Below are 24,022 nucleotides of genomic sequence, written 5' to 3' on the forward strand. Positions count from 1 at the left end.
GGGGAGTGCTTGGATGAAAGATTATATTAATGCAGTCTGGAAATGGAGGTTGTTACCAATTGAGAGTGACCCAAAGGAGAATTTAGATACAGTAAAAGACTCTTGACTCTTCCTTTGCAGGGAGCAGCTTTGTGGGAGGCAAATGATTGGTTGATTTCTGGTTTTGTGCTGAATTAAGACTGAAAAAGGTAGGTTAGCATTTGCAACTGCCGAACAGATGCTTCTTTCCACAGCAGGGCAGGTAGTTCCAACCATAGCTCAAGCAGTTTTCTCCAACCAGATGTGTTGAACCTCTGCAGCTTTTGCCCTCACTGAAAATAGGTAAGAGTATAGGTCAGCATGTTTAGGACCCAGAACAGGTAATTTTATTGCACAAGAGAGGCAGATACAGAACATATATCTGCCAATTCTGTCTCACCTGAATTACTTCATTTGTCTGTCTTATTCTATCTATGTAATGAAATATCATCAAAAAGAAACAAAATTGATTTTGTTTTAGGAACATCTACTTAGCTTAGCATATACCTGGATGTAGGGGAGACTGCATGTGTGTGTCTTTTTCTAACCTATCGCAAAGGTGAATGACTTACGGCGGAAATCAATTCTTGCTCGCAAGTTACACAGTACTGTGGAACAAGAATTGTGTGTGGGGGGGGTGTGCACACGCGACTCTTCCGAACGAAGCGCTCTGCTCGTGCTCCGAGGAACTCACACCCCCTTCTCACAGCCGAGTTGAGCTGGTTGGCCCAACCATCTGGCTGGCCGGCCCGCCCGCCCGCTTCCTGCAGTGCCGTGGCGTCGCCGGGTGCTCTTGTGCGCAAGGGGTTAAGGAAGCGTGCCGGCTAGTCGGCGTGCGCTCTCCCGCTCGCTCCGGCGGCGGCGTTGGACTCGGCTTCAGCTGCCAATGAAGAAGGCCGGCCGGTTGGCCTGTCTGTCCCCCTACTCTTCTCCGTCGTCGTCGTCGCTCGTCCTCTTTCCCGCGGTGCCATGATGTGAGTATGGTGCAGCCCTCCCGCCGCCGCTGCTACTACTGCTACTGCCGCTGTTGCGCCCCCCGCCCGCCTCTCCATTCCACCGCGCGCCCCTAGAATGTGGCTGGGCCCCACGGCGGTGGCGGCAGCGGCTGGGAGCCTGGGATCGCGGCGGCAGCAGCAGAGCCATGGCCCGCTACGACGGCGGTGGGAACCAGCAGCAGCAGCAGCAGCCGGCCCTCTCGTCAAGCTGGCCGGCCTTGGGGCCCCGGCGCCGGAGCGTCTGGTACATCTACAGGTACGGTAGAAGGACACGGAGGAGCACGGCGATCGGCAAGCATCTGGCAGTGGGGCCCGGGCTCGCGCGACGGCGGCAGCGGAGAATGCTTCCTCTCCCCTTCCTGCCTTCCCTTCCCAAGGCGATTGTCATTCACGCTTCACGGGTCCCTCGCCTGCGCCCCATTCATTCCTTCGCCTCGCGCCCGCCCTCCGCAGCCCATTCACGCCCGCGCGCCCGCCATTCATGCAGCCATTCAGTCAACCATCCAGCGCAGCTGCCGGCTCGGCTCCCGGCTCGCGCCCTCCACGCAGAGCACTCCCCCTCCCCCCCCAACCTACTCTATGCATCCGGCCATTCAACCTGCGCGTGCCCGCCCGGGCGGATGGATGGATGGATAGCGAGTGGGATCCGCGGGGTGGGGGTGCAGGAGAGATGCTGGCGGCGTGTGATGGGTTGAAGGTGCCTGCCAGAGATGTTAGGTATGTGAGCGCGCGTTCATACTGTGGTTGGGGGGGGGGTATTAATATGCCTCTTCTGGAAAGGAGTCGGTGTGTTCTGGGTGTGCGTCAGTAAGGATGCTTGCATGTACAGATGCAGCTCTGCATATGGATCAGGATTGTTGGGTGTTTTCAGTGGCTGAGAATTTTTGCCTCTGTAGAGGATGCTTAAAAATGTATGGGAATGGCTGGCAATGGTGTCTACGTGGAGGTGTGCTTTTTGCATAAAGACTTAGGAAGGCGGAAAGCAATCTAATAATCGATTCTGGGTGTTTGCCGTGGTATGGCCGTGCATCCATATATGCCTGTGAAGGCTTTGTGTATGTGTATGACACCCACATGTGTGGGTGTGTATCTGCAACTGGGCATGCATGGGTGCCATTCACTGTATGTAGGTTTGCTGTTGATTAATGCTGTTGTCTAAACTATTTAACATTCTGAGACTATTGTGGACAAGAAATGAAAATATTATGCATGTACCTATCTGATATTCATGCATTACATCTCTCTGCATACTGTCTGTATCATAGCTTGTTTTAACCTTTATAGTGGGACATAAAAGCTTGAACAGCAGGTCTGTAAAGCATGATGTGCTCAATGCTATACAAGTACTAAAATATATTTTTATTGTGCATATGTGTGCATAAAGGCAGCACATTTCCATAAAGTTTCAACATCATCCTGCAAGAGATCATCTTTTGTGTGCTTATATACAGTTTTATGTGTATGTTGTCATCTATGTCTGGGCAGCTGAAGATGTGTTTGGGGATAATGGAAAAATATTGGAAATACACATATTGTGTGTGTGAGAGAGAGAGAGAGTGTGTATATACACATACATACAATTGGATGATATTTTGATGCTTTGTTGTATTCAGTCAGATGTCATGTGCTGATTCTTGCATGTATATTTTAAATGTAACTTTCTCCAAACCCCCACATAACTTAATATGCAACTTTATGCAGGCCTGCATTGACATTTGAATATTTCACAATCCATACATGCTCAGATTTATAGTACATTAATGTTACTCTTTCAATACATAAACCAACCTCTCCACATTTTTCATCTAATGATGGAAGATAGCACTTTCCCATTTTAATTAGAAGGTTGAGATTCCAGATCCTTTTACGTTTAGACTGCATTGTTGAAGACTGCAGCAGCGGGAAGCTCATCTGGTTGTATCCTAGATTGGACCCTTGAGAATGAAGAGTTTCTAAGGCCTTGTTCAACAAGGATTCACTGCATATGATTCCATCAGAAATGGAAAGGTAGTCTATCAGTTGCAGTTTGCTACCCCAAATCAGGATACTGAGGTGATGGGTCCAAATACATGTGGCCTAGAGGACTTTTTGATGAGAACTCACCAGTCTATTTGCAAAAAGTACCCTAGTTCCATGAAACATCTCCTTTAAAACTGTGATTCTCCAGAGGTTGCCGAGCTTGAAGAAGTTGCTGAGCTTTAGATCTCGGCAACTGTGAGCTACCAGGCCTGCAGTTGAGAGTACAGTGAATTATGGTTTGGAGACACCAGAAAGTCCTAAAATTCATTACAAAATTGTTATGGTGCAAAAGGAAAAACTTGCCTTGGTACTCATGTTCCATGCATATCACCAGAACTTCATAGTCACTTGCTTTTTCCTCCTGTTTTTATAGAAGCCAAAGTATTGATCTTCACTGTATAAGAAAGCTACAAAGGGTTTCCCAGAAAGATCTCATGGAAATCCATAAAGAAGTAGAGACTGGAGTTCTTATTTGTTTCTTTTTAAATCCTGGAAATACTTGAGGAATGTTAAGCATTAGTGGATAATGAATGTGGTTGGATTTGGTTTTAAGGCACTTGACAGATCACATGCTTGTTCACTTCTGAGCATAGTGAGTTATGCTGTTATGTATGTTGGTGTACGTATTAGTTTTCCTCAACCTGGTACCATTGAAAACTGGGAGTTATAATCTAATATTTCTGAGGATGCCAGATTGGGAGAATTAGGGTTGCATGCGTTCACTAAAACTAATCATGCTCTCTGTCCAGGAAATCTCATTTCTTTGCAACAGTTGTTGCCTATATGAGACAGTGTTAGGCCCTTTATAGAAATATCTCTGTAAGTGAAATATATCTGAGAAGGAGGACATATGTGCATATCGGCATAAATTAGGAAGTTTGCATCCTTCCATTCTTATTCACTTCATATATTAGCTTTTTGAATCTGTTGTTTGCCCCAATACTATGTTTTGATGCCGATTCAAGAGAATATTCTATAAGAGAACTGCAAACTTGTGATCTACCAAAGAAAATACAGTCTGGCAGCTATGGGTTTCTTATGCATAATGTTGAGAAATTATGTTTAATTGACCCTTACTCCCCTTTATAGCTGGAATAATCAGTCCTTCAATGTAGGATCATGAGTTATTGACCATCCCATGTCTTGAGACTAACATTTAATACAACTTACTGTATAAGTAATAAGTATTAAAGAGATTAGTAAGATTCTGTATTGATACACACAGTCAAAGTGCATCAGTGAAGCAAAAGATGCCTTCCATAAGAGTCTTTTTTTTAAAAAAGAAATCAGAGGTTTGGTGACTTAAGTCTCCTGGTGTTGGTCATCTTACCTCCCCTAAGATTTAATTCAGTTGCTATTTAGTCTTTTGTAACTTTCATCACATGTATTTAATTTACAAAAATTGCTAGGTTTCTTTAACTACTGCTTAGCAGCTTGAAGTTCCTTCTTGTTACTTTTCCAGTTAATCCTATTTATCCACTATTTGTTTTTTAGATTTCTGGCATCTTTGTCTTGCCTATTCTATACAATTTCTTATCTTCCATGTCTGTATTACATTTAAGTTGTTTAGAAATAATGTATATCGGTATCCTCAAATTATGACCACAATTGAGCCCAAAATCTCTGTGAATCATTTGTTAAGTGAATTCCCCCCCCCTTTATGACCTTTCTTGCCACAGTTGTTACATGAATCACTGTTAACTTAAAAACACAATTGTTAAGTAAATCCGGCTCCCCTGTTGACTTTTGATAGTCAGAAGGTAGCAAAAGGCGATCACATGACTGTGGGATACTGCAACCATCATAAATATGATTCATTTGCCAGGTGTCTGGATTTTGATCACGTGACCTTGGGGATGCTGCAATGGTCAAAAGTGATAAATGGTCACAAAGTCACTTTTTTCAGTGCCGTTGTAAATTTGAATGGTCACTAAGTGAACTATTGTAAGTCAAAGACTACTTGTATAGTCATTCATTTAGATTATTATATTAATAACAGTTGATGAATATCTGATTAAAACAATTTAATCATTTGAAAAAGTAATGCATTAATAATAAAAAATAAACATGAGCAGAAATAAGTATAGCATGGGTAATTCACAAGCCTACCTGCTAATATGGCCTGCAAAATTCTTGATGTTATTCTTTTGGAAAAGAAGAAGAAGAAGAAGAAAAAATACTGAAGAGTTATTGTATATGGATTATAGATTTTGTATGTCTCAGTGGGTGACATGCTGGTACAACATAGGGGATATCAGACATGGTTGTTATAAGAAACATAGTGTAGCATATATAATATGACTATTAGCTGGAGTTCACACTAGCGAAGGGAAACTGTATGGACTTAAAAGGAAATATGCTGCCTTGAAAAATTTAGCGGTACTGATCATTGTCACTCCAATTGTAAAATTGGCACTTAAGCAACTTGTGCCCCTTGTCTGGGGCACATTCCTGTCACTCTGCTCTGTGCTGAGAACTCTTTTTCTCTTGTTTGAGGGAATACCACACAATGAGGCAACTAAGTACCATGCTTTTGTTCTGTGCTGTGGAGCTCATCTGTGACTTCAAGCTTTTTTTGCTGTACTTCATGTTTTCACATGGAGCGGTGCACATTGTATTTGAAGGTTTGGAGCCCTTTAAAAGAGTAGGGGATGTGCAATGTTTGAAAAAGCTACATCTGCAACCAGAGCAAGTGGCGGCCTGAACGATTGCATTGCTTTTGGAGAATAGCAGATATAAAGGGAAGTGCAATACCATGAATATACACTGTTATATTCTATGTTTTACAATTGTTTCCTGGAGCAGCAGGCTAGATTACCTGTATACAGCGACGGCACATTATAAATGCATTATATTGCAATTTTATATTAGCCATCCTACTTACTTTAGTGGTGTAGTCTCATGCAATATATGATATATTTGCAGTAAGAGATTGTGATTATTTGCTATGCATGTATTGCTAAAGCTATGCGTTATACATCTTGCACAGTATTTCTCAAGTAGGTGGTAACATGTATGTATGATGATAGCTGTTTTTGCAGTGAGGGTGTAATGTTTTCCTCTTGTTTTGTGGAGGCTCTTTGAGACTTCCAGTGTTTCATCCCTAGGTAGTGAGCAAGTAGAGTATTTGTATTTGCAGTATGGGGCTTAATGCAGCCAAAATTCTGTGCAATGTCTTTGGAATTCTGGCCAAAGCAATGCTGTCTTCATTGGCTCTGGCCCACAGATGCTATTGTTATAGAGAGCAGGTGCCTGCTATGTTTGCACTGTCAGGGCTTGGTATAGAGAAGAGGAAGAAGAGAGAATTAGAGCCTGCAAGTTGTGCAGACCTGGTACACTACAAATTACCTGCACAAATGATGCTATCAATATGTGAGTAACACAGGACCCATATATTATATACTTCTGATTCTTTATGCACTGGGCAAGTCTGAATTGAGAATTCCCTTTAACATCTATATGACTCCTAACTTGTCGTATCATCTCTTTCTTTCACAGTGATTACATCATTAAAGAGAAGACAGTGCTGCTTCAGAAGAAGGACAACGAAGGATTTGGCTTTGTGCTAAGAGGGGCTAAGGGTGAGAGGGGGGCCTAAGGTCATCCTTGGAAATTAGGGTTGTCCCTAGCTGTTTTGACTGATTATGCAGAGGGACATGTTTCCACAGTGATTCCCTACCAACCTAAAATCTTAACAGCAATTTTGTATGCCTCTAGGAAGATCCGATAAACAATAAATAGTTCCCATTGGAACCATGTCTTTTCCCCTAGATGTTCTGGAGCTATCAGCAGATGCATCAGGATCAACAGAAATGGTTGCAAAATATGTCTGTATGGATTTTGGTTTTCTAACAAAGGTGCCCAAATTGGTGGTTGGCTAGAACCTTTCCTTTTCTCCCAGATAATATGTTGGATGCTCAAAATGAGGTGACAAAGGATTCGTGCCTGTGCTTTGAAGCAGTAGAAACAGATTTGTATGCTTGACACAAATTTGATTCCATTTCCTAGAAGGTTGGTATGACAGAATTCCAAAGCCAGGTTCCACTTTCTATTGGCTATAAGTTTTCCCCAGCTTCCCAAGGACTCATTTCCAGATGCATTCTTTCACACCTCTCTCTCTTTACAGCGCAGACCCCAATTGAGGAGTTCACTCCCACACCTGCTTTTCCTGCTCTACAGTACCTAGAATCAGTGGATGAAGGAGGTGTGGCTTGGCGAGCTGGTCTCCGCATGGGTGATTTTCTCATTGAGGTAATGGCTTGGCACAATGCTGATACTCCTCTTTGGACTTCTTTCTACAAAAATTTTACTATTATTAGAAAATGAACTATGGATTTTCAGTAAGGTAATGTCAGAATGTGATTGCTAGCCGATATAAAGTGTCATACAGTTTTATGTTGTGTATGTATTGGAATGGACATGATTTTTTAAAAAAAACCGCAGAAAGGTTTGCTCTGGTTAAGCTTACAGAGCATTTGGAATTGTCCCAGAATTTGGAAAAGACAACAAAATGTGGATCTCACAACAAAAGATAATTCCCCAAAACAACAGATGGTTCTCATATGAAATGGATGAGGCAGTAGCACACTGGGAGAAAAGTGCCAGGATATTTGAGAAAAGATGAGATTGGCTAAGCTTTGATGGATTGGTCAAGTCCTGTTGAAAGGTATAACTGATCAAATGATATTTGAAGGTGTGGGAAATATAATCATTTGGAGCGTCACAAGGAAGGTATCACACAGGAATCTTACCTCAATTTCTCTCAAATTCGCTCCTGACCACTTTGCATACCTGTGTGAATGTGTAGAGAAATGAAGTTATACACCTACTTTCGTTGCTTTGTGACCAAATATAGACATGCTGACTGGGGAATTCTGAAGCTGAAGTCCATGTATCTTAGAGTTCCAAAGGTTAAGAAAAGCTGTTCTATATAAAAAAGAATGATGCATAGCATTGCAGAAGCTTTCCAGCTTTCAGTACAATAGTTTTGTATGTGTTGGCACAAATATAGGGACATATATCATTGCTTATTTGATCAGCTGTATCGGATCCCAAATTTTTAAAAGAATCTTGTCACTCTTTGGATACTATTTCCCTGGTGTGGTTTCTGTTTACCTCCCTGAAAGTATACATTTGCACGGTAGCTACTAATAAGCAGTGTTTTGTTGTGTGTTATAATGTTTCATGAGGGATATGAATTAATCGGTGCATTCTGAAAATTCATGCTTTTCATTACATCCTTCCTACACACTCATGCATTATTCTCTCACCAACGAAAGAAAAATTATGTTGTGTCAGACATAGAATTTCATCTATCTACTTCAACCCTTTCTTTTCTCACAATGTACAGACATTTGTCCTTCTCCCCTCGGAGCTAGTACTAGCGATAGACTGCTCTGTAACATGGAAGTTTCAAAAGACTTCCATGAATAACACCCTTTGATGGATTTTCCTTCTCTGAACCAGTCTAAAGCTTATTTAACATAACCTAAACCAAAAGTAGCTGCTGCTGGTTTTGTTACATTAATTCTATCAATTAATTGCACACTGGGTGAAGAGGTTGCATAGATTAATTCACTTCGTACTGTGTGGAGTCATTAGAATACATGGCAAAGAACTAGTTGGAGGATGTTAGTGGTAAAGAGAAATAATATACAAGGGCACATGATTCAAAAATGACAATATTGAAGTATTCTCTGCAGTCCCCAAAATTCCATACCCACATGGATAATGTTAGTTTTTGTTTCAGGTAAATGGACAAAATGTGGTAAAAGTTGGTCATAGGCAAGTTGTCAATATGATTCGACAAGGGGGCAACAACTTGATGGTGAAAGTTGTCATGGTAACACGGAATCCTGAGATGGAGGAGGCCATGAGGAAGAAAGGTACCATTCTGAGATTATTCTTCTTGTCTTGAGCGGGGAAAAGCGACTTAATAGGTGTGTATTATCCTGAGGGGTGGGGTGGATTTGGAAGCAGGGGAGAAATCTGCTATGCATGCAGAAATACTTTAGGATTAACTATGACATCTTGCAATATAGTCTGAATTGGAAAGGATCCTTGGCTGGAAGACATAACTAGCCAATGGAAATAGTAGAGTAGCAAGATAAGAGGCAAATAAATTCAACAAATAAATAACATATAGTGGTCTAATTATATAGCAAATTCCTATATATTTGTGAGATTTTGTAGATGGTGAATGAGATTTCATGGACTTAGGAGGCAAGGATGTTTTTCTGCTAATATTTGCCAACTCAAGCATTAAGGTTAATGGTTTTACTGGGAGCGTAGAAAACTTCTTGAGGGGTAGAAAGAAGTAGGCAGCACATAGGGATGGGGAACCTATGGACTTTTTACTACAATACCCTTATCCTTCATTATTGATCCATGCGGTTGAAGCTGCTGTAAATTCAAGTTCAATAATAACTGGAGGGCCATTGGTTAATCCATTGACTCTGCTGTAGAGCTTTTAGTGGCTTTTAAGAAATACACTGGCCCAGGGCATTTCAGATATTTATCTCTTTAGTGCCCTTACTCCTTAGCCATGAAAGCCAGCATGGTGATCTTGGGCGAATCACTTTCTGTCAGCCCAACTCACCTCACATAGTTTCTGTTGTGAGGAAAATAGGAGGAGGAAGGTAAGTTGGATACGTTCATCATCTTGAGTTGTTTGTAAAAATAATAAAAGCAGGATACAAATAAATAAATAAAACATTTCTTTAGAGACAAGTGACTACATCTTTAAAGAGATAACAAGCATTGCCTTGCTGTTATTCCAGGAATTGGCATTCCTATTTTGATTTTAAGCTGCCTTTCTTTCTGGATTGTAGTTTGCTAGCAAGTAGTATCTGAATTCTTTGAGAGATGAATAGATTTTATTACCTTTAAGAAGAATGCTGAGGTAAAAAACATGGATTCATATTCACACAACACAGCAAACCAAATATATGCATTCACACCATGTGCAAAGCTTTTTTGCTTTAATGACTAAGCCATGTTGTGTGAATTAAGGCCATTTGGGGGTTTTGTATTTTATTTTGTATATGTTGTGTAAACTCGCCAAATAAATGTATTCAGGAACTAGGTTAAGCGAGCTTTGTGGCTTTGTGAACCGAGCCAAGAATTCTTTTCAAAAGAGACGAGTTGGGGGAGGGGGAGTTAGTGGTGGGAGTTGGAGCAAGTTTGAATCATCGGGCAAAATCCCAGACCAACTGCTTCGTTTTGTTACTTTAGCTGCGCCACAGCAGACAAGACGATTGCCCCCTCCAGCCATCTCCTTGCGTTCCAAATCTATGACATCGGAGTTGGAGGAAATGGGTAAGGATGCCAGTGAATTGCCATTTTCTGTACCAAAAGTATGGGGGGGGGGGGATTGTCTTCTAGTACTTCCAGTCCCAAATTGATAATACATATATGTCCATTATAGGAGGGGAAACTGCATCATATTGTAACTGCAAAATATAATCTATGAACTTGTATTTTTCTGTAACGTAAAAATAATTACTCTTTAATATGGATGCTAATCATAATTTACCAGAAATAGCTTTGAACCATTTTGAACACACACACACACACACACACACACACACACACACACACACGGAAAAAATATTAGCAAGGTGGAGGACCTAGGAAAATTCACAGTGGACTTTCTACTGAGTTTTGGTGGGCATTCAGTCACGACATGCTATATTTAAATTCTGGGAGAAATTTAGCATGGTTCAAAGTTCATGAGTGTTATTCCTATAAATGCCATTACCACCTAAACACCTTTTCATAGAGAACAGATGCCTCAAAGCATTCAAGAGGACAGGTGCGGTAACCTGAAAATGTCCACAGGAATTAATTCTGTTAAGATAACAAAAATTATAGAATAGAGGTAATCGGGACAAATCAGTAAACAAGCCATTCTAGGCCTCTAGGAGAACCTTCTTTGTCATTGGGGGAATATATTGCACCATAATATCATTTTGAGAAGATTCACACAGTTTCTTTCATACTATAGTTTTTTATATCACACTTAGGAGTCCTGCAGAGACTGTTCAAAGGCTCTCCTGTATAAGTGCCTAGCCAGCTTTTTGCCACATGGTATCTTCCAGATCTACTGGACAGGCATTCAACCATTATCTCTGTAGTAGGAGTTTGTTTTGACACATCTATAGATATTAGCTGTGGAAGGGTAATTGTGGGGGCAGAGAGAGGGAGAAGGAGATTTCTTAAAATCATGTAGACTATTCTGGTAGAACTTCCACACAGAGAGGGTCATTCTGTGAGCAGAACAGGAGCAGTATTTTTTTTTTGCTTCTCTTTTATCACCTTCCTCTTTATTTTTGTTCATCCACTGCTGCCTGGAACTTCCAAAATCTTGGTCTGTCTGTCACAGTGGAGAAAGGTGAGCTCCTGCCCTCTTGCCCTCCAGAATTTTGCTCCAGCCATAGCAGAAATATTAAGTGGATTTATACATGTACATATGACATAGCTATTCACATACTTGGACCTGTCACTTTTGAAATGTTATTATCTTTCAATCTGGTCACATCTACCCATTGTCATTATTAGTGTTTTTGGCTTGGAAAAAGAAACAGTTGGAAGATAGCCCACAGGAAGTTATTTTGTAGTAAGGAAATCTAGAAGTGCTAGTGAAACATTGCAAACTAATCAGAACATATGTCTAGGTAGACAGTCTAATACATTTACAATTATTTAACGGTTTTAATTTCTCATTTGGTAGACTGTACAAGTTTTTCTTTTCAACTCCCTCCCCTCAAGTGGCTAAGAATGTTTCTTTTTCTGTACTTGGTTTTATTTTTAATTAAACTTAGGCTTCTGACTACAACCCTGAATAGCAGGAATCCCAACCTTCTTCCTCAGCAGCAGACCCACTTAAAGCTTCAGTTCCATCTCTTCCCTCCCTCCCCCACCCCCCAACATATTCTTCCTGCTGCCAGGAAATTTCTGTCAATACTATCAAAATGTAATGGATCTTTCACACCTCCTTCCCAGTTATCTGGCCTGCCCAAGTGAAGGTGCTAATTTTTTTCCCCTCTTGCTATCTCCCTCCCATCATTCAGTCTCCCCTTGGAAGAAGAAAACAGGTGAGTGTCACACATTCCCCCACCACTCCACACACACCCTGACCCACCTGCCTCTCTCTCATTAACTCCTACACCCAACCCTGCTCTGTACACTTCCCTGCCCCATGCTCTTATTCATTGCCGCCACCCACTTCCATGCACACAGCTCCAGAAGCCAGTTTTCTGTGACACGTCATCACCGGTCTACATCTCGCACTCCCACTATCCTTCCCTCCTGTCGTCTCTACAGATTACGAGCCAGCGATGGGCACTGATAAGAAGCGGACTGTCTATCAGATGGCTTTGAGTGAGTCGCAAACACACCTCAGCACAGTAACCTGTCCGTCAAAGGGGAGGGGGAGGGGATATCTGTAGTGCTTTTCTTGGGGAACTCATCCTTACAGTCGGGGGAATGCTCACAAAAAACTTCATACAATCTGCTTACCGATAAAAGATGTACGTGTCACTTTAGTATTTAGTGACCATTCATATTTAGTTATAGTATTGCAGGCCAAGCAAGGATCAGTAACTTTTTAAAGTATGAGCCATCCCTATGTGATGCCATGTAGTATCACAAGGGCCAAAACACTACCCTAAATCTAAAGAGATTTTGTATGAGATTTTTCAAGATTAGGCTGTCTCATAAGAATTTAGCAGTTCGGGGCCTTGTAATACTGTCATGGGCACTACTAGTGCTGTCTGTTGTGGTACAATAAACACACTTCAAGGCATTATAGATCAAATGGTAGATCGAAGATGCCTGCATGGAACAAACAATTTGGTGTCACAATTGCCGCTCTTGTGGTTAAAGAAGAGAATCCATAAGGGCTGATATTTCTGTATGTCTTCTTCCTCAGCACAATTTTCATCCAGGTCCCTGGAGAACAGGAAACAGTTAATTCCCCTCCCCATCCTTCAATGATCCTTATTATAGTCTTGCTGGGAGAGCTTTACTGTTCTCTTTGCAGCTATCTCAAGTGCAGTTGAAATGGTCATTAACATCTGTTTCAGTTATCCTTGCTCAAGGGAAGGAAAGAGACACCAGTTCCTAGTGATACCAATTCCATGCACGCATGTATAATCCATTGCCCGCTCTCTGATGCTGCAAGTAGTCTTCTGGTTGAAAAAAAAAAAGATTGAAGATGAAGATGACGCGGCTGGGTTCTTGTATTGTACTAAACCATGGTCTGTTAAATAAATCACAGTAACTAGATTCTCACTACTTGCTATGAATCGAGGCTACATTTGGCTTTGGAGTAGATTGCCTAAGAGTTAACATGCGAAAAAGCAAGTCAATTCAGGACACAGCCTAAATTTGATTTATTGCTAGCTTAGATGCTCATATGGGCTGTAATAATGCTAAAGAGCAAACACCCTTTGGTTCAGTCCATGAGTTAAGAACTGTTTGGAGCTCTATTTCCCAGGGATTGCAGTATTACATTCTCTGTACAAAAAGGCAGCCCAAAATATCTGAACCCCAATGGCAACACCTACGCCACCGCTGCAAGCAGTCCCCTGCATTGCTTGCCATTTCCCAAGAACAAATTTGAAAAACAACAATGGGAACCAAGCAGGGAGCTTTCCTTGATATGGCAACACTACAAACACATTTGAAAACTATAGGTAAAAATGCACATTTTTTTTCAAAGATTCTCAGAAAGGACTTGGAGGATTGGGGGGGGGGGGGGATAAAAAATACCGTAATTACAAGGCAGGCTGGCAGGAAATGTGTTCATCACTGGAGCTTTCTAGAACACAGTATTTTGTATAGAAGGCACAATTCTTTCTTGTATAAACACTTTCAATATGGAAGCCTTTGGCAGGATGTTATAATGATTTGGCCATGTTTAGAGCTTTTTTCGTCAGATATGTCAATTGTGTCCATGTAATATCTGTCATCCTGTACTAGGAATATTTATGGTCTATTTTTATCTGTTCATTTGGACTACAAACTAGATTTCTAATACTGTAATCCTTTTTATTTACACCAGGGATGGGTGGCATGTTGGAGGCCACACCATTTTCCCATTAACATTTCAGGAACCAAAAAGGTGAATGAGTCTGGGACACCTCTCCCCCACATCTTCTACCTTAAATGTGCTTGAGTGTTCTCTTTCATTCTTGTACATCCATTCTGTTGTATGCTTTTGTACATACAATGTGGGATTGCTGAAGAGAACAGAAAGCTTTTAACCTGATCCTCCTGCTTCCTTCCGTCACCTCCCAACCGTAGGATCACCATGTTCTCTACTGCTAATAGCTGTTAACAAAACAGCTATTTTTCCTGCAAGTATTCAGAGGTGAATGCAAATAATCTTCTTCCATGAATCCATGAGGGCTCCAGGAAGCAGTGATTTGTTCCTCTACTACCTACCTGACAGCTGATCATTTGGTTAGCAAAGGAATGTGAGTAGAGCTCCATAGTAGCTAGGAGCCACTCATTACTTTTACTAAACAATGGTTGAGACAAACAGCATTGTTTGTTTGGCCCCTAATTTGATTTTAGCCAGATTTTTAAAAAAACTTATCCAGATCTTGAATATGTACTTTTTCCTTCAACATTTAAAACATATCAATAGGACTTGGGGGTTCTAATAATTATAAATAATAACAGATCACATGGGAGTAAAGTCTGCTTACTTCAGCATAGACTTAAATGTTTAGACGGAGAAAAGGAACTAAAGTTCTATAGATTCTGTTAAGTAGCATCTTAAAAAAGGAGGAATGATGATTAAAGCACTGGCTATAATGTCCTCTTTTATGATAACTTTCCTCTTTTTTCCTAACTCTTTTTTACAGATAAATTAGATGAGATTCTGGCAGCAGCTCAACAGACAATTAATGTTGGGGATGGGTGTGGAAGTGGAGGGCTTCCTTCCTTGGGGAAGACACGGGGCACAACGAAGAATTATTTCTCCTCTGAGGTAAGATGGACACTCAAGCAGTACACTGTAGAGGATACCCGGTTTTCACTAGGCCAAGAGGTGTTTTCCATTGGAGGGTGGGGGGTGGAAATGGTTATACACATTTTGAAAATGGTTTAGAGGGGGTCGCTTTATATTTAAGTAGCACATCTTTAATATAATTTAAGGCTGCAGACTCTTAGGTTTGTGTAGAAGCTGAAAAAAACTGTGCATGCTTAAATGAAGAGGAGAAAGATATTTGTACATGTGAGGGCCAAAGCAGTCCTGAATCATATTTCAAGCATTTAATTATCTGCTGCCTGTCTTACTCAAGAACATGGACCCGAAGAAGATGAGATCTTGTGCTGTGTGGTTTTTATTTTTTATTGCTTTGAAATTCTGCTATGATGAACGAAAGAAATAGAGTTAAGGCATATTACCTTTAATGCAGTTGCTAATATTTTTCTTTTCTTCAGAGCAAAGATTTAAACTTCAAATCAAGCACTTGGGTTTTTTAATATGTTTTTAATATAACATAAATAACAACCCTCAGAGATTTGAGGGGACTGTCAGTTTGCTCCTTAGGCATTTTTTCCTCCAATACTCACACTTTTATTTGGCAGCGCTACCACCTACTACTTCCTGTTCTGCTGCTCCCACAGTTCCTTTTCTACCATGGCTTGTCCCCTCTTTCTTCTCCTTTTGTCAATATCTTGATTAAAAATCAAGAGCAGAAGGCGTGCACCATGTTAGAAATATATCTTCAACTTATAAGCTCCAGGCACTGAACTATCAAGTAATATCTCTTGAGGGCACTCAACCAAAGGAAGTGTTGTGTGGCAACAGGGCAGGCCTGTGATTTCTCAACTTGGCTTCTTAGGTATGTACCCATAAAGATTAGTTCAGCTTGCTGACACTTATTTTGAGAAGTGCTTTCTTTAAAATGTTTTGCTGTAGCAGTTTTTTCAAGAAACTGTTCTCTACTTTCTGAGCGTTGAGATTTATATGTATATGCCTAAGTACATATATATGCATACATTGACATTATGGGGCAAAACAGTGTCAGTTCTTATTGACGGTATAGATAATTTTTTCTCCATAACAATGTGCCTCTAACCTGTTTTTTATGTCTTGCAAAAATGCATCCATTTCCACTGTCATTAACTCCATCCACCTTCCTGCTGGCTATCTATTTCTTCTTTTTTCCTTCCACCCTTCTCAGCATTAGAGCCTTCTCCAGGGAACTAGAACTTTACATAATATGTTTGAAATAGAATGATTTCAGCCTGGTGGTCTGTGCTTTGAGTGAGAATACTGGGTTGATTTGCTTGATGATCTATTTGTCTTGACTTCTTGGCAGTCCATAGTGTTATCTCCTGTAGCAAATTTCAAAAAGTCTTTCTGTCCTCTTTCTTCAAAGGCCAATTTTTGCATCTATAGAGTATCATAGGAAATATCATGGCTTGCATCATTCTGATCTTCCCATAGGTGTAGACATAAATAATTTAAATATATTTTTCTATACACATGTAGTAGTGAATAAATAATTCCTCAAACTAAATGCACCAGGCAACTGAATAAAGCTTTGTGGATTCATGCCAAAGAGCAACAGAAGGTCTGCCTATTGCCATCCACTGTCATTATTGCTTGAATACCCTTGGAAGCAGCATCTGATTACTTGCTGCTACTTAATGCTTACTATACATTTGGAGGAATTCTTTATTTGCAAATGCACATCATTGGGTCTCTGAAAAGGTATTTGGGGTCTATGCTGGGTTGAAGAAACCTTGGCTAGACTCCATTGAACATAGAATTTGGTAGGATGTCAGGATTTATTGCCTTGTCTTAAAGAACAGTTTGTATTTCTAACATGGATTACTTCAGATGTTGAATTGATTATATTTGGAAAGGTGTGCGAGAAATTGCTGTTAGAGAGTCAGAGGTTACCCTATTTTTCAGACTATAAGATGCACCTTTGTGTCTCCCCAAAGGGGGTGAAAATGTCTGTGTGCCTTATAGACCGAATATTGCCAAAGACCCGCCCACCTGCTGGCCATTTTTTGGCCTCTGCATACCCTATTTTCGGGGCTTTTTTCAAGCTGTTTTTTGAGGCTTTTTTCAGGCCGTTTTCAAGGCTTTTTTGGCCTATTTTTTATTTTAAAACAGCCCGAAAAAAGCCTCAAAAACAGAGCTGCAAAGGGCTGAAAATGTGGTGCGCAGAGGCTAAAAACCTTTTGTTTTCATCTTCTAAATTTAGGTGTGTCTTATAATCAGGTACATTTTATAATCTGAAAAATACGGTATGTGCATGTCAGTCCATGTTGTACAATATCTGTAAGAACAAAGGGGTGGGGAGCATTGAAAAAGATAGGGCTCATTGCTTTTAATTGTTCAAGTCCAAAATCTTGTTCATCTGAAAGAATTTCAACTTAGGGCTCTCTTAGCCATCTAGATTATGCCAAAAAGGTACCAAAATCCCCTTTAATTTTAGAAAGAGATTGTTTGGTTTCGAAGATAATGCAGCTGTATTCATAAGGAAATTGTGAGGTCTAGTTCAGTTCTCCAAATTAGAATCTCTTTTAGATGGAAGATTGACTATTACACACAAACACACACACACACACACACACAGAGAGAGAGAGAGAGAGAGAGAGAGAGAGAGAGAGAGAGAGAGAGAGAGAGAGAGAGAGAGAGAGAGAGAGAGAGAGAGAGAGAGCGCTTGAATTCAGTAACTGTTAGCCTGTTTAACTATCTTCGTTGCAGAGAATCTGAGTTCAGATCTCTATTCAATCACAAGATGTATTTGGTGACTGAACCTCCGTTACATGTTCTCTTGGTCAAGTCTGCTTCAACAACCTACTGTAAAAATAAGAGAAGGAGAACCATATATAAAACTCTTGACATCTTGGAAAGGATTTTATAAATATGTAAATTAGTTGTTAATATTAGTAAGCAATGCTAATAATCATTGACATATTATTTGAAAGCATTTATTGTAATTGTTTTATATTGGGGATGTGTAAGAAAACATTGCACTATATTCATTCTCCTAATGACAGCACTTTGATTGAAGATATTAGCCATTGTTTCCAAATGGGCTTTACTACTCTTCTTTTCTTGTTTTTTGAGACTGACATGCAGGGAGTGAGCAAGGGTTACGTCTGCAACATTGGCCAATTGAATTCAACACTAGTAAAAGAAATTATGAACATGGTGTAATCTAATTCCCATAAATATTTATCATTTCATCTTACCAGTTCTTGGCTTTCTTTTCTCTTGTTTTTTTTTTCTTTTCTTTCAGCCCAGTTTTGAACAACATCGTCTTGGTCAGGCCAGTTATGAGCGTCCATCATACTTACCAAGTAGCCATCCCCCTGGCATGATGCTTCGCCAGAAATCTATTGGTGAGATTGGGTCTAGAGGGTGTGAAATAGGAATGGCATTTGAGCCTGGAAAAGAAATTTAAGAAGACCTCTGAGGTCTTTTCTCCTGCCACAGACACCCTGGTCTTTCTCTCTTTCCAATTTATCTGATTTAACAGTATTTCATCTGCTGCCAATTTCCTGGAACTTCCTTTTCGGGGAGCGGTTGGTGGGGGGAGGTTTAGTAGCCAGAGTCCTCTCAGTGTGGAGGACAGATTGCCTGACATTCTTCCCCTTGTAATGAGTGGGCTTATTTGTACTGAGCTGTGTGCTTATTAGGCCTTGCAGGAACCTAGAACTCAGGAAATTAGTCTCTTCCTAAAGGTTTGGTGTCCATGGAGCCCTCTCAGACAGAAGCTAGACCATATGACACTGGTTTTGATAATGAAATAAATCTGTGGTCACTGGCCTTTCAGGAACAGTGCTTTCTAGAAAATCAGCAGCTCCAACTTCATTAAGTTAGTAGTCATTTTCCTCAGAAACACTGATAACACTACAGAAGAGGAGAAAGGGAGCTTTTTTTTCTTTGTATGGGCCTATGGATTCATGCACAGGTGTACATAGATAATCTGTATGTGTAAATTGTGCATGTTTAACAGAGACCCATCAACCAATTCCCATCTGTGGCCATAGTGAACCAAAAAATGTGCTGCTGCTCCAGTCCAATGAAGCATGGCCATTTATCCGTGAAACAGCAATTTTCACAGAATAGTCTTAACAACTTGAAGCATTTATCATGTGGTGGGTTGGTGTGAAAAACCCTTTTATGGCTTGGGGACAATAACAGTCAATAGAAGAAAATATCCCTATGAGATTAAAGGTAAAGGTTCCCCTCGTACATATATGCTAGTCGTTCCCGACCTGAAGAGCTGGCGCTGTCCGAAGATGTCTCCACGGTCATGTGGCCGGCATGACTAAACACCGAAGGTCCATGGAACACTGTTATCTTCCCACCCAAGGTGGTTCCTACTTTTCTACTTGCATTATTTACGTTCTTTCGAATTACTAGGTTGGCAGAAGCTGGGACAAGTAACGGGAGCTCACTCCGTTACATAGTGCTAGGGATTAAAACTGCCGACCTTTCTGATCGACAAGCTCAGCGTCTTAGCCACTGAGCTAAGCCACCACATCCCTTTCCTATGAGATTAGGTTATAGTAAATATGAAATACGCCAACATCACTATATGCCAAATAAATAAGGAAGAGCTGAGAAAGAAGGGAAGAATAATCTCTGCTAACTGGATGCAGTGATGCTTACCTTCCTTACCTCCACAGGAGCAGCTGAGGATGAGAAGCCCTACCTCGCTCCCCCTGTTATGAAATTCAGCCGCAGTCTTTCAGTCCCTGGTTCCGAAGACATTCCCCCACCTCCAACCACCTCCCCTCCTGATCCACCATACAGCAGTACATCGCCCTCTGCATCTGGCCGAGTTACTCCTTCAGCCCGTTCAACCTTCAATCCCAGCACTGAGGCCAAGCTGTATTCCACTTCTCTTCATCAGGACCCACCATATGAGCCACCTTCTCGTGTTCGTGACAAAATGTCTCTTTACCGCCAAGAGTCTGAGCAAGGAGCTGAAGGGTCCACAGCACGTGGATGGAGGGGCCATACCCCTGACCTGCGATATTATAATTTGCCCCCTCGGGCAACCAGCACCGCCATGTATGTACCTACCAAGCCCATGCGCCGCAAAGGTCCATTGGTCAAGCAGACCAAAGTGGAGGATGAGCAGCGCCAGCAGCAGGGTACCCCCTCTTCCCAGATGCAAGCATCGTCTTTACCATCTCAGTCATCCACACAGTCTGAAAAAAGCTCCATCCCAATACCCACCATCATAATTAAAGCTCCTTCAACCAGCAGCAGTGGGCGTAGTAGCCAAGGAAGCAGCATGGAGGCAGAGACCCAACCTGAGCCTGTGGTGCCTGTCCCATCACTCCAGCTGCATAACAGCATGGATTTCACCAGTCAGTTTGGGGCTGCCCTAGTTGGGGCAGCCCGACGAGACCGTGAATGGTACAGTGAGGCTCGTCGCAAATCTGCCCTCTTTCTCTCCACTGAGCAACCAGATGACGAGTCCCAGCAGATGCCTGTTCCCCGTCTCCGCCATTCCAAATCCATTGATGAAGGTATGTTTTCCAGTGAGCCATACATTCAGTTAAACATGGCTTCTGGCTTTGGCAGTAGCAGTGGTGGTGGGAGCAGCCCTAGCTATCTTCAGTCTCGCAGCGCTAAGACATATGGAGCCAGCACTACCAGTGCCTTCACTTCTGTGTGTTCAAGTTTCTTGCCACAACTCCAGCCCCATTCAACTCCCCTCATTCATCCACTGACTGGCAAGATTTTAGATCCTGGATCCCCCTTAGGACTTGCATTAGTCGCACGTGAGCGGGCTTTAAAGGAGTCCCAGTCTCAACAAGAGAGCCGAGAAGAGAGACACTCGCGCCCATCCTCTCCCCGGTTTGGGGAGACTCCTAAAACTCCCGAGTCTCCCAGCAGTTCCATCTTGCGCCTCTGGGAGACATCAGAACAGCAGACTCATCACCAACTGCCTGCATCATCCCGTAAGGAGCAGGAGGGCCACCAACCTGAGCATCAGCCCTCTCCCATTTCAGCTAGAGCAACTCCTTGGGAAAAACGGCCTGAAGAAGGAGAGAAGCTGGAGCTACATGTGCGTTTTGTAGAGAACTGCCGCCCAACAGAGGAGGGGGAGGAGGAGGAGGAGGAGAGCAGCCAAGAGAGTGGGAAAGTTGAAGTGGCCGCTCCCCCAATGGAGCGAGCAGCAGAAGAGAATGGACTTCCACTGTTGGTGCTGCCCCCACCTGCCCCTTCCATTGATGTGGATGATGAATTTGTCTTCTCAGAGCCACTTCCTCCACCCATCGAGTTCTCCAATAGCTTTGATAAACCTGAGTCTCCCCCCAAAGCTGCTAGTGACCTGTCCCCAGCAGTAGCCCCTCCAGCTGCTCCACCTGCCCCTGCCACCTTAGATTCTACAGCATCCAGCCTGACCTCCTATGACAGTGAGGTGGCCACCTTGACCCAAGCTGGTACAGCAGAAACCAAGGAATCTCCTCATGTTAACTTTTCTTCAGTTGTCTCATCCATTGCCATCCCAGCAGCAGAAGCACCCGAAGCAGTAACTGACTCGGGAATTGAGGAGGTGGACAGTCGAAGTAGTAGTGATCATCACTTAGAGACTATCAGCAGTGTCTCAACGCTGTCCAGCATGTCTGGGGAAGGCACGGAACTCTTGGACACTTACATCACCTACTTGGATGGTCAGGCTTTTGGGGGGAGCAGCAGCGGTGGTGGTGGAGTAAGTGGCGGCAGTATAGAGAAGAATCCACTGCAGACCAAATTACGCTCCCGGCCATTTCCAGGCCGCTTGCCGGTGGCTACCCCTACCAGCTCCACCATTTCAGTTTCGGCATGTTCTGAAAACATGTTTGCCCTCACACCTGCTCCTCCATACCACCAGCAGCCAGCAGCTGTTGAGCCTGGCAAGGAGCTGCCACAGAAATCTCCACTGCCGTGGGAAGAGCCTAAGGCATCGGCCATGTCCACCGTGAAAGCTAGCATCATTAGTGAGCTGAGCACCAAGCTGCAGCAGATGGGCGGGGTTTCGTGGTCACGACCACCTGATGCTGTGGCTCCCTTTGGTTCCGAGAGACCCAGCTCCCTGCAGAGGCAAAGGTATTAGTCGACTGGAGCAGGAGGAGGAGGAGGAGGAACAGGAAGCAGGAAGCCAGCCCCGTGCATGCTGCATCTCGTGTTTCAGTTGGGTTTGTCTCCTTTTCTCATTCTCCCGTCAGTGCTTGCTTGGTTATGATTTCTGTTGTTTTCTGTTTGCTTTTTTTGACTACCATTACATCATTTGATATGCTGGCAGCACAAGGCAAGGTTGTGCCACATGCAAAGCAATTCATACTTCATGTCAAATAGCAGTGCATACTTACGGTACCTTGTACATACATTTGCTGTACAACTCTGGCTTACAGCTACGTGCACATGCTGAACAATTTGTGCATTCTTCTGGTTGCTCTTACGCACAGGCAGAATAGATTTCAAGTTCACATTGCCATTCTGTGCACAATCAAGCACTCATGTCCAAAATGGCTTGATTACAAGTGCATGCATGTATTTATAAAGTTCCCCCCTATATGTATGTGTTTACAGCTTTTTTATTGATGATGTATGTGTTCACAGCTTTTAATTGTCTGCACATGGACTTATTTAGGCAAAAGTGTCTTCTGACTAACGATAATCAAGGGTTTCACCCAAATGTTTTGGGATTTGCAATGTGCTAACAATGCACAGATAATGAAGACACAAACTCTATGGCATACCCTTAAAAAGAGCTCTAGCTGTGTGGCATAAAAAGACCTCTAGATATGAACAAATATGCCAAGAATCTTGTAGTTAAATAGAAATCATTTTTGTATGTGCATACTTTTAAAAAGGTACAATTAATTCCATGGTTCAGACATTTACATTAGTGAATGGAAAAAGTTTATTATGCCTGATACCGGTAGGACTTGACTTACAATTGTAATTGAGCCTGGAATTACAGTCATAAATTGTGCCAGTGGTTAAGCGGATAATCACTTGATCAACCTGATTGTATGACCCTTTTTTTTGCAGCAATCATTAAATGGATTGTTTTTGAGGCAATAAATAAATAAATCATAACATGCAGTCATATGACCGTTAGATGCTACAAACAGCTTTAAATGCAGGCCACTTGTCAAGTGCCTAAAATGCAATCATGTGTCTGGGGGGAAGTGGAGGGTGGACATCAGAACTTAGCACTGGGTCATAAATCCTTTTGTGGGGGAGGGGCTCCCGTCCTAATTTCAAACAGTTGCTAAGTGAGGACTATCTATAACTCCTTTTGGAGATTTCTTGTGAAAATCACTTTGTGTTGAAGATATAAATGGAAAATATGTTCGGGATTCTCATTTTAAAGGCAGCTCCTCGTGCCTCCATAACCTTATGATAATGTGCAAAGCCTTTTTCCAAATTCCTGGTTTCTTGAAAGACTGGTCAGGTATGCCAGAATTTTCAGCTTCTTGAGCACCAAAACTGAAAGTAATCCATTGTCCAACAAATCATCTCTGTTTTCTGCGTATATATAACTTAGACAACATATTGCAATTCTAATCAGCCTTATGAATAGCTGCATTAGTTGTAGTGAATCAGAAGATATGTGGGCTGTGTGCTACAAACAAATATTTGCATGCATGTGTCATAGCGTCAAAGTTTCCCACTTGGAGGTGAAAGTCTGTATCAGAAGATGATTTCCAGTGTAGTGGTTTTCACATTTGTTTGGGAGGAATATTAATTTGTAAAAACAAATATATCTAGCTCAGCTGATGGAATGGAGTTCAGTTAAGTTGTGAAGTTCAAGTTCAACTCCAAAAATTCCGGAAGTCCACCTAGCTTAAAGTTGCCAAGATTGGGAAATACTGTTAGATAGGATTTGAGGATACTATCTCTCCCCATTTCTGTTCCCCAGTAATCGATATTTAGTGCTGTTTCGCCAGTGTGACTCCTAACCTTTTCTAACCTTATATTTTGGTGATTTGCCTAA

The 24,022-nt window shown here is 41.9% G+C and overlaps 1 protein-coding gene across 2 annotated transcripts in view; it reads left to right on the forward strand.

Moving 5' to 3' along the window:
* The window catches only part of SHANK1 (SH3 and multiple ankyrin repeat domains 1), a gene marked incomplete at its 5' end in the record, with an annotated part of 83,479 nt that overhangs the window by 49,923 nt on the left and 9,534 nt on the right, over positions 1-24,022 (forward strand). The window contains 8 exons of one of the 2 annotated variants that reach the window (XR_014176782.1): positions 6,531-6,613; positions 7,159-7,283; positions 8,782-8,917; positions 10,266-10,349; positions 12,357-12,413; positions 14,906-15,030; positions 18,311-18,413; positions 19,707-22,214. Coding sequence is in view for 1 of the 2 variants with exons in the window: in XM_081970815.1 (XP_081826941.1) it covers positions 6,531-6,613; positions 7,159-7,283; positions 8,782-8,917; positions 10,266-10,349; positions 12,357-12,413; positions 14,906-15,030; positions 18,311-18,413; positions 19,707-22,125 (3,132 nt within the window). The remainder of the gene's footprint in view (positions 1-6,530; positions 6,614-7,158; positions 7,284-8,781; positions 8,918-10,265; positions 10,350-12,356; positions 12,414-14,905; positions 15,031-18,310; positions 18,414-19,706; positions 22,215-24,022) is intronic. The other variant, XM_081970815.1, reaches the window with a different exon arrangement.

This window comes from Natrix helvetica, assembly GCF_964273705.1.
Source record: "Natrix helvetica genome assembly, chromosome: Z".
NCBI lineage: Eukaryota > Metazoa > Chordata > Lepidosauria > Squamata > Natricidae > Natrix > Natrix helvetica.